Genomic DNA, 19,530 nt, shown 5'->3' on the forward strand with positions numbered 1-19,530 from the left:
GAAGAATTAGGGGCAGGAAGGAAGAGAGCTGAGAGGCGGAGGGGAGCAGAGGGAAAGGTGTATGTGCACGGGGAGATAATTTGCTATTTATTTATTTTATTTGAGGTTTTTTTTTTATATCTATTAGCTAGTAAATCTCCTACTAATTCTATGCGCTCCATCATGAAACTCTTTCTACTGAGAGTCAGCCAGATTTTTACTGACACTCAGCCAGTTTTACTGACAGTCATCCAGATTTCTGCCGACAACCTTCCTTTTTTTACTGACACAGGTTTCACCATTGCTGGTTTGGGCAGAGCTGGGCTTGCTGTGCTGAGATTCACCTCTTTCTGCACCCAGACGTAGCCTTCTCCCCTTCCCTTCATCCCCCAAATACTGCAGCCTCGCAGAGCCTCTGCCCACGGCAACAGAGACCCAGGCCTGTCGCTCATGACGTTTTTACCGCCACGAAAATACTTTTTACGCATGCGCAATAGTTTTTCTTCACTTTTTTATTTGTTTCAACCCTGGCTCCTATGTCCCACAACCAGGAAAATAAAAAGACGAATCAAAGGATATACAAGAACCACCAGTGGCAATAATACACTTTTTATTGCTGTATTTTACATCAGAGTTATAAACCAAGTTGCCTCCGAGCAAGAAGCCAGACTGGTGCAAGCTTCCTCCCCGATGGTTGACCATCTGTGTTCGGTTCCTGGACTGGCCGGATTTCACTCTTACGTCACACCTGGCCTGCGCTGGCTCTCCTCTCTGGACCTTTCACCGTCAGGTTAGTTTCCCCTCTCTCTGTTTCTTGTATCTGTACCCATTAGTCTCCAAGCTTAGGGTGTGTGCATAATTCTAAAGTGGTGTTCCTGTTCCTACCCCAGATCGGTCCAGACAAGTGGGTTTTGCATTCCTACCAGCAGAGGGAGGCAGAGAGCTAAAAGCTTGGAGGCACTGCTACCTATCTGAGAGTGCCACCTGCAGCCCCTCAGTATTTCTTTCTCTCCAGCAGATGGTAGAGGTGCAAACCTGCAGTTAGTGCCCATCGAAAGCCTTTCCTCTCCCTAAAAGGATGAAGAAGCTGGTGAACCAGGAAGGGGATTTCCCGGAGGCGAGCCCCAAGGTGGCTAGAGCCGTAGCGAAGTTGTAGCCCCTCCCGGAGGATGTCCTGCAGCTGCTGGTATTGCTGAAGGTGCATGCTTCGGTCTCGGCGGTCCCTAACAAGATGACCATTCCGGTTGTGAGTTTGGCAGCGTTAAAGGACGCGCAGGACCGTAAGCTAGAGATTCATCGGGAGAGGACGCTTGAAGTCTCGGCGCTGAGCCTGCGAGCGGCGATCCGAGGAAGTCTGATGCAGAGGGCCTCTTATCGCTGGGTCAAGAAGCCTCAGGAGACGTCTTCGGCAGGCGCTGGGGTTAATGGCCAGGCAACTCAGGTGGGGGCCGGGATTGCATGTGACGCCGGCGCGCTTTGTGATTTCAGCCGGAGTGTGGTCGCGGCGGTCTCGGTGCGACGTCTGCTGTGCTCGCGGAATTGGTCAGCTGATATGCGGCTCGAGCCTCAGCTCTGTAGTCGTCCCTTTAAAGGAAGGAAAATTGTTCGGGGAGGACCTGAAACAATTGATGAAGATTTTGGGGGGGGGGGGGGGGGGGAGTCTGAAGGGAATAAGCTGCCGGAGGATAAGACGACGGTCAGGAAGTCTTTCCCGCCTCGCTCCAGGTTTTGGGAGGTGCGGCGGTTTTCGTCCCAGTAAGGGTTCTGCACTGTCTTCGGGGCAGAACCAGGGGTCCGGTAGGCTGCAGTCCTTTTGAGGCACCCCTAGACGTCCCTGAGAGGGCTCCGACCAGGGGGCCGGCGGCGATAAAGGCTTCACAGTGAAGCCAGGCTGGTCCACTCTCTGGAGGCGGCAGTGCAAGGCCGTCTATCACAGTTTAAGCGAAGAGTGGACCAGGACTACCTAAGACCAATGGGTCCTAGAGATTATAAGGGACGGCGACGTTTTAGAATTTTTTTGCCATCGCGGGAGCTTTCTTGGTGTCTCTCGTTGCAGTGTCCGAGGCAAGCAAGCAGGCAACCCCCCCAACAAACGTGTGTGTGTGTCTGGGAAGGGGGGGGGGGTTATTTATTTATGAAGTAACCCACCTTGGGGAGCCCCAACCAACTGCATGAATGTAAGGAGTACTGTGATGGAAAGCGCAGCTCAAAAACTTTGCTCACCCCAACCCTAACACCATGCTGAGGTACTAGGTCAGTACTGAGTCAGAGAGCAGCGTGCCCCTGACACCATGCTGGGGCAGTAGGTTAGAGGGAAGATTGCCCCTGACACCATGCTGGGGCAGTAGGTTAGAGGGAAGATTGCCCCTGACACCATGCTGGAGCAGTAGGTTAGAGGGAAGATTGCCCCTGACACCATGCTGGGGCAGTAGGTTAGAGGGAAGATTGCCCCTGACACCATGCTGGGGCAGTAGGTTAGAGGGAAGATTGCCCCTGACACCATGCTGGGGCAGTAGGTTAGAGGGAAGAGTGCCCCTGACACCATGCTGGGGCAGTAGGTTAGAGGGAAGATTGCCCCTGACACCATGCTGGGGCAGTAGGTTAGAGGGAAGATTGCCCCTGACACCATGCTGGCGCAGTAGGTTAGAGGGAAGATTGCCCCTGACACCATGCTGGGGCAGTAGGTTAGAGGGAAGATTGCCCCTGACACCATGCTGGGGCAGTAGGTTAGAGGGAAGATTGCCCCTGACACCATGCTAGGGCAGTAGGTTAGAGGGAAGATTGCCCCTGACACCGTGCTGGGGCAGTAGGTTAGAGGGAAGATTGCCCCTGACACCATGCTGGGACAGTAGGTTAGAGGGAAGATTGCCCCTGACACCGTGCTGGGACAGTAGGTTAGAGGGAAGATTGCCCCTGACACCGTGCTAGGGCAGTAGGTTAGAGGGAAGATTGCCCCTGACACCGTGCTGGGGCAGTAGGTTAGAGGGAAGATTGCCCCTGACACCATGCTGGGGCAGTAGGTTAGAGGGAAGAGTGGCCCTGACACCATGCTAGGGCAGTAGGTTAGAGGGAAGATTGCCCCTGACACTGTGCTGGGACAGTAGGTTAGAGGGAAGAGTGCCCCTGACACCATGCTGGGGCAGTAGGTTAGAGGGAAGATTGCCCCTGACACCATGCTGGGGCAGTAGGTTAGAGGGAAGATTGCCCCTGACACCATGCTGGCGCAGTAGGTTAGAGGGAAGATTGCCCCTGACACCATGCTGGGGCAGTAGGTTAGAGGGAAGATTGCCCCTGACACCATGCTGGGGCAGTAGGTTAGAGGGAAGATTGCCCCTGACACCATGCTAGGGCAGTAGGTTAGAGGGAAGATTGCCCCTGACACCGTGCTGGGGCAGTAGGTTAGAGGGAAGATTGCCCCTGACACCATGCTGGGACAGTAGGTTAGAGGGAAGATTGCCCCTGACACCGTGCTGGGACAGTAGGTTAGAGGGAAGATTGCCCCTGACACCGTGCTAGGGCAGTAGGTTAGAGGGAAGATTGCCCCTGACAACCGTGCTGGGGCAGTAGGTTAGAGGGAAGATTGCCCCTGACACCATGCTGGGGCAGTAGGTTAGAGGGAAGAGTGGCCCTGACACCATGCTAGGGCAGTAGGTTAGAGGGAAGATTGCCCCTGACACTGTGCTGGGACAGTAGGTTAGAGGGAAGAGTGCCCCTGACACCATGCTGGGGCAGTAGGTTAGAGGGAAGATTGCCCCTTACACCATGCTAGGGCAGTAGGTTAGAGGGAAGATTGCCCCTGACACCATGCTGGGACAGTAGGTTAGAGGGAAGATTGCCCCTGACACCATGCTGGGGCAGTAGGTTAGAGGGAAGAGTGCCTCTGGGGCTGGGACAGTAGGTTAGAGTGAAGATTGCCCCTGACACCATGCTGGGGCAGTAGGTTAGAGGGAAGAGTACCCCTGACACCATGCTAGGGCAGTAGGTTAGAGGGAAGATTGCCCCTGACACCATGCTGGGGCAGTAGGTTAGAGGGAAGATTGCCCTGAAACCGTGCTGGGACAGTAGGTTAGAGGGAAGATTGCCCCTGACACCATGCTGGGGCAGTAGGTTAGAGGGACGATTGCCCCTGACACCGTGCTGGGACAGTAGGTTAGAGGAAAGAGTGCCCCTGACACCATGCTGGGGCAGTTGGTTAGAGGAAAGAGTGCCCCTGACACCATGCTGGGGCAGTAGGTTAGAGGGAAGAGTGCCCCTGACACCGTGCTGGGACAGTAGGTTAGAGGGAAGATTGCCCCTGACACCGTGCTGGGGCAGTAGGTTAGAGGGAAGAGTGCCCCTGACACCGTGCTGGGGCAGTAGGTTAGAGGGAAGAGTGCCCCTGACACCGTGCTGGGGCAGTAGGTTAGAGGGAATATTGCCCCTGACACCATGCTGGGACAGTAGGTTAGAGGGAAGATTGCCCCTGACACCATGCTGGGGCAGTAGGTTAGAGGGAAGATTGCCCCTGACACCATGCTGGGGCAGTAGGTTAGAGGGAAGATTGCCCCTGACACCGTGCTGGGACAATAGGTTAGAGGGAAGATTGCCCCTGACACCGTGCTGGGACAGTAGGTTAGAGGGAATATTGCCCCTGACACCATGCTGGGGCAGTAGGTTAGAGGGAAGAGTGCCTCTGGGGCTGGGACAGTAGGTTAGAGGGACGATTGCCCCTGACACTGTGCTTGGACAGTAGGTTAGAGTGAAGATTGCCCCTGACACCATGCTGGGGCAGTAGGTTAGAGGGAAGAGTACCCCTGACACCATGCTAGGGCAGTAGGTTAGAGGGAAGATTGCCCCTGACACCATGCTGGGGCAGTAGGTTAGAGGGAAGATTGCCCCTGACACCATGCTGGGGCAGTAGGTTAGAGGGAAGATTGCCCTGACACCATGCTAGGGCAGTAGGTTAGAGGGAAGATTGCCCCTGACACTATGCTGGGGCAGTAGGTTAGAGGGAAGATTGCCCTGAAACCGTGCTGGGACAGTAGGTTAGAGGGAAGATTGCCCCTGACACCATGCTGGGGCAGTAGGTTAGAGGGACGATTGCCCCTGACACCGTGCTGGGACAGTAGGTTAGAGGAAAGAGTGCCCCTGACACCATGCTGGGGCAGTAGGTTAGAGGAAAGAGTGCCCCTGACACCATGCTGGGGCAGTAGGTTAGAGGGAAGAGTGCCCCTGACACCGTGCTGGGACAGTAGGTTAGAGGGAAGATTGCCCCTGACATCGTGCTGGGGCAGTAGGTTAGAGGGAAGAGTGCCCTGACACCATGCTGGGGCAGTAGGTTAGAGGGAAGATTGCCCCTGACACCATGCTGGGGCAGTAGGTTAGAGGGAAGATTGCCCCTGACACCATGCTGGCGCAGTAGGTTAGAGGGAAGATTGCCCCTGACACCATGCTGGGGCAGTAGGTTAGAGGGAAGATTGCCCCTGACACCATGCTAGGGCAGTAGGTTAGAGGGAAGATTGCCCCTGACACCGTGCTGGGGCAGTAGGTTAGAGGGAAGATTGCCCCTGACACCGTGCTGGGACAGTAGGTTAGAGGGAAGATTGCCCCTGACACCGTGCTGGGACAGTAGGTTAGAGGGAAGATTGCCCCTGACACCGTGCTAGGGCAGTAGGTTAGAGGGAAGATTGCCCCTGACACCGTGCTGGGGCAGTAGGTTAGAGGGAAGATTGCCCCTGACACCATGCTGGGGCAGTAGGTTAGAGGGAAGAGTGGCCCTGACACCATGCTAGGGCAGTAGGTTAGAGGGAAGATTGCCCCTGACACTGTGCTGGGACAGTAGGTTAGAGGGAAGAGTGCCCCTGACACCATGCTGGGGCAGTAGGTTAGAGGGAAGATTGCCCCTTACACCATGCTAGGGCAGTAGGTTAGAGGGAAGATTGCCCCTGACACCATGCTGGGACAGTAGGTTAGAGGGAAGATTGCCCCTGACACCATGCTGGGGCAGTAGGTTAGAGGGAAGAGTGCCTCTGGGGCTGGGACAGTAGGTTAGAGTGAAGATTGCCCCTGACACCATGCTGGGGCAGTAGGTTAGAGGGAAGAGTACCCCTGACACCATGCTAGGGCAGTAGGTTAGAGGGAAGATTGCCCCTGACACCATGCTGGGGCAGTAGGTTAGAGGGAAGATTGCCCTGAAACCGTGCTGGGACAGTAGGTTAGAGCAGCGGTTCTCAACCGGTGCGTCGCGACACACCAGTGTGTCGCCAAGCACCGGCAGGTGTGTCGCGTGGCTCCCGGTCCCTCCCGCTGCTCGTTCTTCCCTGCTGCCGTTGCCGCCGGGCTATCAGCACGTTCAAGCCCAGCGGGAACGGCAGCGGTGCAAAAAAAAAAAAAAAGCTGTGGCATCCGCGGCTGCCCTTTTCTTCTTCCCGCGCCTGCATCCCCCCCCGGACCCGGAACAGGAAGTGATGCGCGGGAAGAAGAAAGGCCGTGCCGCGTGATAAACTAGCAGGCACGGCCTTTCTCACGCGGCACGGCCTTTCTTCTTCCCGCGCACCACTTCCTGTTCCGGGTCCGGGGTGGGGGGGGATGCAGGCGCGGGAAGAAGAAAGGCCGTGCCGCGTGATAAACTAGCAGCGGCACGGCCTTTCTTCTTCCCGCGCACCGCGTATCACTTCCTGGTCCGGGGGGGGGGAAATGCAGGCGCGGGAAGAAGAAAAGGCCAGCCGCGGATGCCACAGATTTTTTTTTTTTTTGCACCGCTGCCGTTGCCGCCGGGCTATCAGCACGTTCAAGCCCAGCGGCAACGGCAGCGGTGCAAAAAAAAAAAAATCTGTGGCATCCGCGGCTGGCCTTTTCTTCTTCCCGCGCCTGCATTCCCCCCCCCGGACCAGGAAGTGATACGCGGTGCGCGGGAAGAAGAAAGGCCGTGCCGCGTGATGAAGTAGCAGCGGCCGCTGCAGCATCGGCCCCCAAGCTATTGCAGCAGACGGTAATCGGGAGAGGAGAGAGCAGCAGGAGCCTCCCGCGATCGATGGAATTCTTCCTTATTGGCCTGCGGGGGCTGGAGGAGGAGGAGCAGCTACCGTTGGGGGGGGGGGAGGGAGAGAGAGAGGAAGTGAGTGACAGAAAGAGAGAGAAGCAGCCAGCCAGCCTGTGTGTGAGAGAATGTGTGTGATTGAGAGCCTGTGTGTAAGTGAGAGAATGTATTTGATCGAGAGTATGTGTGTGATTGAGAGAAACTGGTCAGAGAGCTGATGTATGTGTATATGTGAGAGACAATGAAAGTGACTGCTCAAGGAGATGACTGATGTGTATGTGAGACAGTCAGGGATGTGTGTTTGTGTGTGTGTGAGAGAGAGAGAGAGAAAAAGCATGGAAGTGAGAAATCTGGGTATGTGAGAAAGCATGGGAGTGGGAAGCCTGTGTGTGTGCATGTATATGAGAGAGACTGGTTGGTAAGGTGACGGTGTGACTGGTGTGTATATGAATGTGAGAGAGAGAATGTGATTCAGGGAATGAGAAGCCTGTGCACGTGGAGAGCGAGCATGGAAATGAGAGAGAGAGAGACTGGTGTGTGTGTATGTGTGTGTAACAGAGAAAGTGATTATGGGAATGAGAAGCCTGTGCATGTGAAGAGAGTGAGCATGGGAGTGAGAACCTGGGTGTGTGTGAGACACAGCATGGGAGGGAGAAGCCTGTGTATGTAAGACAGAACATGGAAGTGGGAAGCCTGTGTATGTGTGTGTATGCATGCATGAGAGAGATCAGGTGACGGGTGTGTGTGTATGTGTATGTGGGAATAAGAAGCCTGTGCATGTGAAGAGTGAGCATGGGAGTGTGTGAGATACAGCACGGGAGTGAGAAGCCTGTATATCTGAAAGAGAACATGGGAGTGGGAAGCCTGTGTGTGTGTATGCATGAGAGAGATCAGGTGACGGGTGTGTGTGTATGTGTGAGAGAGAGAAAGTGATTATGGGAATGAAAAGCCTGTGCAGGTGAAGAGTGGGCATGGGAGTGAGAAACCTGTGTGTGTGTGAGACACAGCATAGGAGTGAGAAGCCTGTATATCTGAAAGAGAACATGAGAGTGGGAAGCCTATGTGTGTGTGTATATGCATGAGAGAGATCAAGTGACTGGTGTGTGTTTGTGTGTATGTGAGAGAGAGAAAGAAAGTGATTATGGGAATAAGAAGCCTGTGCATGTGAAGAGTGAGCATGGGAGTGTGTGAGATACAGCACGGGAGTGAGAAGCCTGTATATCTGAAAGAGAACATGGGAGTGGGAAGCCTGTGTGTGTGTATGCATGAGAGAGATCAGGTGACTGGTGTGTGTGTATGTGTGAGAGAAAGAAAGTGATTATGGGAATGAGAAGCCTGTGCATGTGGAGAGAACAAGCATGGGAGTGAGAGACTGGTGAGTGTATGTGAGAAAGAGAAAGTGATTATGAGAGTGAGAAGCCCATATATGTAAGTGGAACACGGGAGTGGGAAGCCTGTGTGTGTGTGTATGGCATGAGAGAAACTGTTCAGGAAGGTGACTGGTGTGTTTGTCAAAGACTGGGAGATGATTGGTGTGTGAGAGACAGAAACTGGTCATGGGGGCATGACTGGTATGGTGTGTGTGTGTGAGAGACATGGGCCCTAAGGAAGAGGACCATGAGTATAGAGCTTAGCCACTACTGCTGCTTCTGGTGTGTGCTACAGCCTGCATGGAAGAGGAGTAGGACAGCTGCTGGAGGGGGTAAGTAAAGGTGGCTTTTTAAGTTTATTTTTCTTGATTGACTGCCATTTTAATTATTTAATATTATGTGATGTGTCTGCTTTTTTTGAAATATTTTATTGGTGTTTGGAGAATTTTTAATAGTTTTTATGAGTTTTTAATTGTTGGATGTTATTCTGTTCATAGTTGTTGTGAAACATTTATTCTGCTTATTAGTATAGTTTTACAATTATTTCTGTGTGGGGATCTATAGCTGCTTGTTAGTTCTGTTTTCCTAATAAGAGGTGTATTGGTTTTTAGGGCCTGATTTTAATATTTATAGTGTTGCCTTTTCATAGATAGGGTTGCTCCTGTTTGAGTGTATTCCATAATACAGGTGTAACTGTGTGTGGATTAGTTTATGTGCATTACTACAGATCCTGGGAGTATGTTAGGTCGGTTCTGTGTCTGTTACAGAGATATTTTACTAGCATGTAAGTGTTTTATCAGTCTTATTTGTTGCGTTTTCTCAAGAGGACATGCATTGGTGGTAAACTGCTGTCTTTTCATAAGTAGGGCTATTGAGCCTGAAAGTAGAAGGAGTTTGAGTTGCTGTTACTGAGATGACACCAGAACCAGAATATCTTTTTTGTAGATGAGTTGAATGGGGAATGTCATAATTCTGCTTTACATCCATTATTGTGGATCAGGGGGGTTCCCGTGGATGCAAACTGTACATTTACATCTAGCCCTGTGACGATCATGGGTCAGTGTGTCACGCATGTGAGAACCATCTGTCAGGTGTGTCCCGACAGAAAAAAGGTTGAGAACCACTGGGTTAGAGGGAAGATTGCCCCTGACACCATGCTGGGGCAGTAGGTTAGAGGGACGATTGCCCCTGACACCGTGCTGGGACAGTAGGTTAGAGGAAAGAGTGCCCCTGACACCATGCTGGGGCAGTTGGTTAGAGGAAAGAGTGCCCCTGACACCATGCTGGGGCAGTTGGTTAGAGGAAAGAGTGCCCCTGACACCATGCTGGGGCAGTAGGTTAGAGGGAAGAGTGCCCCTGACACCGTGCTGGGACAGTAGGTTAGAGGGAAGATTGCCCCTGACACCGTGCTGGGGCAGTAGGTTAGAGGGAAGAGTGCCCCTGACACCGTGCTGGGGCAGTAGGTTAGAGGGAAGAGTGCCCCTGACACCGTGCTGGGGCAGTAGGTTAGAGGGAAGATTGCCCCTGACACCGTGCTGGGACAGTAGGTTAGAGGGAAGATTGCCCCTGACACCATGCTGGGGCAGTAGGTTAGAGGGAAGATTGCCCCTGACACCATGCTGGGGCAGTAGGTTAGAGGGAAGATTGCCCCTGACACCGTGCTGGGACAATAGGTTAGAGGGAAGATTGCCCCTGACACCGTGCTGGGACAGTAGGTTAGAGGGAATATTGCCCCTGACACCATGCTGGGGCAGTAGGTTGGAGGGAAGAGTGCCTCTGGGGCTGGGACAGTAGGTTAGAGGGACGATTGCCCCTGACACTGTGCTTGGACAGTAGGTTAGAGTGAAGATTGCCCCTGACACCATGCTGGGGCAGTAGGTTAGAGGGAAGAGTACCCCTGACACCATGCTAGGGCAGTAGGTTAGAGGGAAGATTGCCCCTGACACCATGCTGGGGCAGTAGGTTAGAGGGAAGATTGCCCCTGACACCATGCTGGGGCAGTAGGTTAGAGGGAAGATTGCCCTGACACCATGCTAGGGCAGTAGGTTAGAGGGAAGATTGCCCCTGACACTATGCTGGGGCAGTAGGTTAGAGGGAAGATTGCCCTGAAACCGTGCTGGGACAGTAGGTTAGAGGGAAGATTGCCCCTGACACCATGCTGGGGCAGTAGGTTAGAGGGAAGAGTGGCCCTGACACCATGCTAGGGCAGTAGGTTAGAGGGAAGATTGCCCCTGACACTGTGCTGGGACAGTAGGTTAGAGGGAAGAGTGCCCCTGACACCATGCTGGGGCAGTAGGTTAGAGGGAAGATTGCCCCTTACACCATGCTAGGGCAGTAGGTTAGAGGGAAGATTGCCCCTGACACCATGCTGGGACAGTAGGTTAGAGGGAAGATTGCCCCTGACACCATGCTGGGGCAGTAGGTTAGAGGGACGATTGCCCCTGACACCGTGCTGGGACAGTAGGTTAGAGGAAAGAGTGCCCCTGACACCATGCTGGGGCAGTAGGTTAGAGGAAAGAGTGCCTCTGACACCATGCTGGGGCAGTAGGTTAGAGGGAAGAGTGCCCCCGACACCGTGCTGGGACAGTAGGTTAGAGGGAAGATTGCCCCTGACATCGTGCTGGGGCAGTAGGTTAGAGGGAAGATTGCCCCTGACACCATGCTAGGGCAGTAGGTTAGAGGGAAGATTGCCCCTGACACCATGCTGGGGCAGTAGGTTAGAGGGAAGAGTACCCCTGACACCATGCTAGGGCAGTAGATTAGAGGGAAGATTGCCCCTGACACCATGCTGGGGCAGTAGGTTAGAGGGAAGAGTGCCCCTGACACCATGCTGGGGCAGTAGGTTAGAGGGAAGAGTGCCCCTGACACCATGCTGGGGCAGTAGGTTAGAGGAAAGAGTGCCCCTGACTCCATGCAGGGGCAGTAGGTTAGAGGAAAGAGTGCCCCTGACACCATGCTGGGGCAGTAGGTTAGAGGGAAGATTGCCCCTGACACCGTGCTGGGGCAGTAGGTTAGAGGGAAGAATGCCCCTGACACCATGCTGGGGCAGTAGGTTAGAGGGAAGAGTACCCCTGACACCATGCTGGGGCAGTAGGTTAGAGGAAAGAGTGCCCCTGACACCATGCTGGGGCAGTAGGTTAGAGGGAAGAGTGCCCCTGACACCATGCTGGGGCAGTAGGTTAGAGGAAAGAGTGCCCCTGACACCATGCTGGGGCAGTAGGTTAGAGGCAAGATTGGATCCAAGATGGCGAATGGGTAAGACGTCTGTGAGCGTCTCTCTCCAACTTACCTTGAATTTAATTCCTATGCCTCATTCGGGCTGCAAGAGGAGGGCGAGGGAGTGCATAGCTTCGGAGCCTCCCTCAACCCAATCGTTAGTAGGCCCTATGGACGTCCCCATACGTCGGGGAGCAGAAGCTCCAGCTATGAGTTCGCTGGCCGAATATCGGGGGGAAGAGGAGCCTGAATTCGGCCCTGAACCATCGACATCTTTCTCACCGGAGGATAGACTGCCACCTATGAATCCCGCCTGAGAGGAACCAGTCAATCACGAGGAGAACTGGAGGAACCGGAATTCCATCCGGGTCGGGACGCAGGAGAAGCTGCATGAGAAGTGGAACGGCAGCCGCAGAGGAGGAGGGGATCCCGGAGCAGAATCCTGGAGACCTAGAGAGTATCGGACAATACTGTGAGCTGGTAAGCCCCCCCCCCCCCCCCCACAAATCTTTTCTTTAGAAACTATTCGGCAGGCCATCCAAGCGACTAATGCTTAACATCTCACGGCAAATGTTACAAAGTGCAAAAAATGTGGAGAAACTGGATGGACGACTGTTACAGCTGAAAAAGACTTAGCTGAAAACAAGCAAAAGATTCACTCCCTAGAGGTAAAAACGGAGTATATACAATATTCAGCATGATATGATAAAGGAAAATCAAAGTTTACATCAGAAAACTGAGAACTTGGATAACCAAATCAGGGCAAGGAATTTAAGGTGCATTAACTTTCCTAAGATACCTTGTTCAGCACCTAAAGAGATTTGGAGACAATGCCTGAGGAAACTGCCCATCATCTCTAAAGCATATTAAATCCCCCCGCTGAAGAAAACCCAGACTGATTCTAAGAATTTTCAGGTACTGGTCCCAGTCGGAAGAAAATATAGCAGTCCCTTCAACTTTGCTTGTTGTGTTCTTACTTGAAGCAGATAGAGAATGGCTGTTTAAAAGGTATTTCTCCCCTCCTACAGAATTGTTCCTTAATCACAAGAGCCAGGTTTTCCTTGACCTCTGGAGGCAGACACAGAAGAGGCGTCAAGTTTTGGAATTGGGATGCTTTATTCCTTTTAAAATTTCCCTGTAAGTGCTTGATTAAGCACCAAGAGAATTCATTTTTGTTTTTTCAACCATCCCAGTTAACTTCATTTATAACAAGTAAAAAGAATATAGTAGTTTCTCCCTCCCCGGTGACTTGAATGTTCACTTCATAAGATGTAACTTTAGATCGATCATAAAGAGAAGCTGCATCCCATTTTGCCATGGGTTTTGTTTAATTAAATTTCCTAAGGTTGAGTTAATCTTGGATCCTTGTTTGTGGGCTTGAAAATGCTCTGTAACTTAAAAAAAATTGTGAGTTATCCCCCTGAGAAAATTAATGATTGGTTTATATTATATTTTTTCTGTTGAGAGGGGAAATATACGCTATATGGGTGTTGGGATATTGTTTGATATTGTTAAAGAGTTACAAAACATGTATTTTTGTTCAAGTGATGCTTGATAGAGTTGTAAAATTGATAAATAGAAAAAAAAAAGATAGAGGGAAGATTGCCCCTGACACCATGCTGGGGCAGTAGCTTAGAGGGAAGAGTGCCCCTGACACCATGCTGGGGCAGTAGCTTAGAGGGGGAAAGTGCCCCTGACACCGTGCTGGGGCAGTAGATTAGAGGGAAGAGTGCCCCTGACACCGTGCTGGGGCAGTAGATTAGAGGGAAGAGTGCCCCTGACACCCTGCTGGGGCAGTAGGTTAGAGGGAAGATTGCCCCTGACACCATGCAAGGGCAGTAGCTTAGAGGGGGAAAGTGCCCCTGACACTGTGCTGGGGCAGTAGATTAGAGGGAAGAGTGCCCCTGACACCATGCTGGGGCAGTAGCTTAGAGGGAAGATTGCCCCTGACACCATGCAAGGGCAGTAGCTTAGAGGGGGAAAGTGCCCCTGACACCGTGCTGGGGCAGTAGATTAGAGGGAAGAGTGCCCCTGACACCCTGCTGGGGCAGTAGGTTAGAGGGAAGATTGCCCCTGACACCATGCAAGAGCAGTAGCTTAGAGGGGGAAAGTGCCCCTGACACCGAGCTGGGGCAGTAGCTTAGAGGGGGAAAGTGCCCCTGACACCATGCTGGGGCAGTAGATTAGAGGGGAAAAGTGGGTCAGTTCTGGGTCAGGGAAAAGCATCCAGTGCTCCCCATAGATCTTGTGAGTTGCCCTCTGAAGGTGGAATGGGGATGCCGGCTGGTTGCTCACCAGATTCCTGCTTCTTATGCTCTTCACTCCAGGCACCAGAGAAAGGACCATGTCCAGAGCCTTCAGAGTCTCCCTAGTCATGCTCCTCTGCGTCCTCTGCGGCTTCTTCTACAAAAAGGTCGGTCAGCTGACAAGGGAACCCCGGATCTCCAGCAATGAGACCCATCAACCCCTGCCTCCAAAGGAGCCGCCGCCCCCGAGCTTCCTGCCCATCTCTGAGCCGTACCCTGCCTTCCGAGAGACGACGATTCTGCAGGACGAGGCGTACACCTACACTCTCAACTTGAGCCAGCACCTGAAGGAGTTTGCTTATCTGCAGAACTACACCTGTCGACTGCTCACCTCTAAGGAGGGCTTCTGCCAGACGAACCATGGAGACCCCTTGCTTGTGGTCGCCATGAAGTCACACGCCACTTTCGGTGACCGCCGGGCAGTCCAGCGCGCCAACTGGGCCTACGAGCGCCTCATGTACAACTACATAGTGAAGCCGCTGTTCCTCCTGGGGACGGTGACCGACGGGAAGCTTATGAGTATGGTCTTGAAGGAAGAAGAAGACTTCCAGGACATCCTGATGTGGGACTTCACCGAGAGCCACCACAACCTTGCTCTGAAGGAACGCTGCTTCCTCGAGTGGCTGTACCACCACTGCAAAGAGGCGGCGTTTATCTTTAAAGGTAAGCTCACCCTTTTTTGGGGTTGTCAATGTCCATCTGTTAGAGAGTCACCCCAGCTTGGTCAATTCAATAGTTTATTTTCCAAAGAACACACCTTCTGTTGTTGCATCTAATCCTCTGCAAAGCATATAACACCCTTCCAGATCGATATTTAATGCACTTGTCAAATAAATGCAAATGCATTATAGGTGGAGACTGAGGGAATGTGGGGGGGCAAAGGACTTGGTGCTGGCCCTCATGGGTTGGAAGGAGAATATCGAGTTCTCATCATCCAGCTAGGGGCACAGCCGCAGGTGGGCCATGTGGGCTGGAAGGTACCACAGAAATTAGCCCACCTGGCAGGCCAGAAGAAGACACGGCCATGCATCCCTGTGGACTGGAAGAAGACGCAGCTATGAGCTGAAAGGAAATGCAGGGTCAGGGGGAACATGCAGATCGGAGGAGGGGTGAAGGGAGGAGACTGCTGGAGTCAGGCTGGGCTAGTGAGAGAGTGCTGGGGTCAAATGGATTGTGAGTAGGGGAAGGATATGGGGCATGTACTGGGGTTGGGGGGGGGAGATAAAGAAGGAGAGCAATGAGGTCAGAGGTTGAAAAGAGGGCGAGTGTTGGGGGTCAGCCCTGGGGAAGGGTGAAAGAGAGTGAAAGAGTCCCCTCCCTTCCTGTTAATCCACATCAATCTGAGCTGGGCAGAGAAGGAAGAGAGAAAGTTTGCATCCCCACAACCAGTCTGGACCCCCCCCCCCCCTCCACACACACACACACACACACACACACACACACACACACACACACACACCCCTGTTACTCACCCCTTGCCAATTAAGCAATCAAGCTACACCTATGAAATAACAGTCACTTTTTAAAAAATCTCAACCTTCCGCTGCCAACTCAATAATTGACCAAGCATGGAGCACTCTAGGTCCCCAACTAGAAGAAACAATTATGTAATAAAAGCTTATTTTCTCCATGGATTGGGAAAGTGGATTTAACCCCCTTCAGAGGGAAGAATAGTTTATACCAAGAGATTGAGTAATTGCCCCAAAGAGACAGTCATGACTACAGCTTTGTGCAACTTGAAAAGAAAACTGGGTGACAATGAAAATGTCGTTCGACGCAAGGGAAAGGGATTTAACCTGATCGCCATACTCGGCGGTCAGGAAAGAATTTCTTTACTTTTGTCATGGTGCCCTGGAATGGGCTTCCTGTGCGTGGCCTGTGTTCTCTTTCCATCTCCCCCTGGATTAGGGCGTAGAAGGGAGTCTTTGGGTGACTAGAAGAAAACGGGACTCAATAGACCTCTGATTCACTTTCGGCCCAGACATGCAAACTGTATAATGGTGCGTGCCGGCTCACTTGAGCTGGATGGGGGAGGATATAGGCAGTGCCTGCCTACATCCTCCCCCCCCCCCAATTAAGGTGTCTCCCTTTGTACAGCAGTATTGCCTCCTGGTCGCTCAGCTCTAGTTAAGTCTAAACAAGGCCTACACTTTAAGATTCCTTTTCTGGGGGATCTTATTTAAATATGGCCGCCGGGTCACAACTCGGAATTTTTTTTTGTTGGCCACGCCTCTTCCTGCTGCATCACGGAAATGCAGGCTCTTATTGGCTGAGCAGGATGATGAAGGAGGGAGAGAGGGGCAGGAGGCTGACAAAAACTTACGTGTATTCTCCAGAAGAAAGAAGGGCGGGACGAGGTGGGATATGACAGAAAATTTCACAGATCTGGCAGACTTCCATAAAGTACAAGGTGCTAGCATTTAGCAAGGAGGAAGACACTCGAGGGAAGCTCAGAGCAAGCGCCTCTTTACTCGGACACTTCCAGCAAAGGTGGCGGTAGACAAAGCCTTGGCAGAATCCAAGCAAGCTTGGGACAGGGTACAGAAGCCAAGGGCAAGGAAGGCAGATATACAGGCCGATACAGTAAAAATCGCACACTAGCCACTCTCCTGTGAGCCCGATTCAGAAAAAAAAAATTATTTAAATTAGGGCCCGTGGTAAAAAAGAGGCGCTAGGGACACTAGCGCGTCCCTAGCGCCTCTTTTTGGACAGGAGCGGCGGCTGTCAGCGGGTTTGACAGCCGACGCTCAATTTTGCCGGCGTCGGTTCTCAAACCCGCTGACAGCCACGGGCTCGGAAACCGGACGCTGGCAAAATTGAGCGTCCGGTTTTCAAGCTGTGGGCCGATTTTAAGTTTATTTTTTTAAATTTTTTATTATTTTTAACTTTTGGGACCTCCGACTTAATATCGCCATGATATTAAGTCGGAGGGTGCACAGAAAAGCAGTTTTTACTGCTTTTCTGTGCACTTTCCTGGTGCTGAGAGAAATTAACGCCTACCTTTTGGGTAGGCACTAATTTCTGAAAGTAAAATGTGCGGCTTGGCTGCACATTTTACTTTCTGTATCGCGCGTGAATAACTAATAGGGCCATCAACATGCATTTGCATGTTGCGGGCGCTATTAGTTTCGGGGGGGGGGGGGGGGGTTGGATGCGCGTTTTCTATGTGCTATTACCCCTTACTGAATAAGGGGTAAAGCTAGCGCGTCGAAAACGCGCGTTCAAATGCGGGGTAACATTGCGCTCCGTCGGAAGCGCACTGTACTGTATCGGCCTGTGAGTAGGGCGCTTGACTGACACAGTAAACAGAAGGGGGCAGACTGTGTGAGCCCAGAAGTCTTTATCTGCAGACAGCTGCCACATTACTCTACTGTATAACACCTGCCTTGAAGATAAGTAATCGTGCCTCACCCTTGGTTTCTATTTCTGGGCTCAGGCGACGATGACGAGTTCCTGAATCCTTCAGCCATGGTGCGCTACGTCCAGAAGACCCCCAACGTGACTCGAACCATCCACGGGAACATCCAGCGGCATCTCTCGGTGGACCGACAGGGCAGGAACCAGGTGTCCGTGGAACTTCTGTCTGCTGCCCGCCTACCTCTCTTCCCCTCGGGCGGTGGCTACATAATGCCGGGCCAGGTTATACCTGCCTTGTATCGAGCCTCGCTGAGGCTGCCGGTCTTCCCACTGGATGACGTCTATCTGGGGTTCCTGGCACTGGCCGCAGGAGTCCCCTTCCGGCACGACGGGCGGTTCCATTCGTTCTCCGTGCGGGAAGACCTCTGCATGTTTCGCGAAGCAATAATGGTGCACGGGTTTCTGGCGAAGAACTTGCAGAATCTCTGGGTTCGCATGAGGAAGCCGATAAGTTGTGACGCCATAGCCTGATCAAGGGGATCGTCCCTCCCCCCACTCCTCTCGAGTTTTGGATCTCAGGAAAAGAAAAAAGCAAACATTGTTTGTCTCCTTCATCCCCAGCTGCACTTGATTCATTGGACTTGACTCTACAGACTTGACTCTGGGAAATCTCTGGGTCCCCCCCCCCCCCCCTGCCAGCCACGGCACTCACCCCCTGACACCGCACAGCACGAGCAGGCCTCATCCTATTTAGTGCAGCCATGTTGGTGTCCCGTGTGGTCATTGTCAATTAAGCCTCAGGAGCAGTGAGGATGCCTCGTCATGAACCTTATTTTTAAAGAGGTTCCTCTCTATGCACCCTCTGCCAGAGGGCTGTCCTCTAATCTAGTTGCAGGGAGATAGATGTTTTTTTTTGCCAGATTTCCTCTGGGAACCCCCATGAAGGGACTGAAGGCCTGTGAGCCTCACTCTGCTCCCTAGGTGAAGCAAATACCAGTGACAGTACCCAGCTCCCACATTACTCTCCTATATAAACACCTGCCTTGAAAATAAGCAAACGCGCCTCACCCTTTGTTTCTGTTATGGTGTGTGCTGGCAGCAACGGCAGAAATAATTGAGACTCCATCGCAGGGTGTGATGGCAGCGATGGGAATAATCAGTGGGACTGCTTGGCAGTACAGGAGGAGAGTGATGGGAGTAATGAGTGAGACCTGAGGCCTACTTCCAAGCAGCAAGGCCCGACATGCCTTTTGAGTGGAAGATGGGAGCAGACTAGGTTGTCTCCTACAACAGAGCAGGGTTAAAAAAAAACCCCAACAAAAAACTGCTTCTGGGATTGATGACACTGGAGAGAGACCTCTGAGGATACTTTCCATAAAGACAAGGGAAGTCCATCCAGAGGAATTCCCAGGGAATTACACAGATATCCATGGCAACCTCCCCTTTCAGGCCTAGCACTGCTGACGTCAGTGGATCCAGGCCTAGAAGAGTAGACCGAGGCCTGCTGTTAACCCCTCAAGTGGGAAGACCTTTGTGTTTGTCACAGAAAGGCAGATGCAAACGTTGTGACGTTTGCTGAGGATAATCTTTCCTCTGCTCTTGAAAACCAGAGGGCCACCTATGTGAACTTTTATTTTGTTTGAGAGGTGGAATCTCCCAGGGGAGGTGTAATCACATAACATCCCGCATAACTTATGCCTTTCGAAAAACACTCAAGCTACCCTAATGTTCAAAGCAAACTTCTGCACAGAAATTCGCTTTGGAAAGTTAGATAACGCTCACAAGTTCCCCCGTAGGGTTCTGCACCTGCCATTTGCAAGGAGTAACTTGTGCGGGTTAATTTCTGTGCTTATGGTTAGAAAATCAAAAGCGTGCACAGAAATCCCAACTCCCCCCCCCCCCCCCCCCCCCCCCCTTAGTTTTTCTGCACATAAGAATATGCATGAAATTGGGATCTCTGCATATTTTATGTGCACAAATCACGCACAGTTTTATACAAAGCCATTTATGCTGACAGGCCTGGGTTTTTACCCTTGTGAAAGGCTTTGTGAATTACCCCCTAAGCATTTGGTATGAATTGGAGTTGCCACATCTAGAAGCATAGAAACATGACGGCAGAAAAAGACCATACGGCCCATCCAGTCTGTCCATCCATCCATCCAATCAATTTAGCATTATAATTCTCATCACTTCCATAGAGATCCCCTGTATTTATCCCAGGCTTTCTGGAATTCAGATACAGTTTTTGTCTCCACCACCTCCACTGGGAGGTCATTCCATGCAT

General features: G+C 52.1%; 1 protein-coding gene across 1 annotated transcript; it reads left to right on the forward strand.

Annotated features, from left to right (window-relative positions):
- Positions 1–8,649: 8,649 nt before the first annotated feature.
- Positions 8,650–19,135, forward strand: LOC115078169 (UDP-GlcNAc:betaGal beta-1,3-N-acetylglucosaminyltransferase 7-like). The gene is made up of 3 exons (XM_029580902.1): positions 8,650–8,699; positions 13,911–14,552; positions 17,326–19,135. Exons 2-3 carry the CDS (start codon positions 13,928–13,930, stop codon positions 17,775–17,777), a joined length of 1,077 nt encoding a protein of 358 aa, XP_029436762.1. The 5' UTR covers positions 8,650–8,699; positions 13,911–13,927; the 3' UTR covers positions 17,778–19,135.
- Positions 19,136–19,530: the final 395 nt, after the last annotated feature.

The sequence above is a fragment of the Rhinatrema bivittatum genome, chromosome 16 (assembly GCF_901001135.1).
Source record: "Rhinatrema bivittatum chromosome 16, aRhiBiv1.1, whole genome shotgun sequence".
Lineage (NCBI taxonomy): Eukaryota > Metazoa > Chordata > Amphibia > Gymnophiona > Rhinatrematidae > Rhinatrema > Rhinatrema bivittatum.

Bases quoted from the DNA above. Each gene is read 5' to 3' on its own strand.
- LOC115078169 (XM_029580902.1), top strand. From the start codon at position 13,928: ATGTCCAGAGCCTTCAGAGTCTCCCTAGTCATGCTCCTCTGCGTCCTC. The intron at 14,553-17,325 runs GTAAGCTCACCC...TTCTGGGCTCAG, and splicing joins GGCGGCGTTTATCTTTAAAG to GCGACGATGACGAGTTCCTG.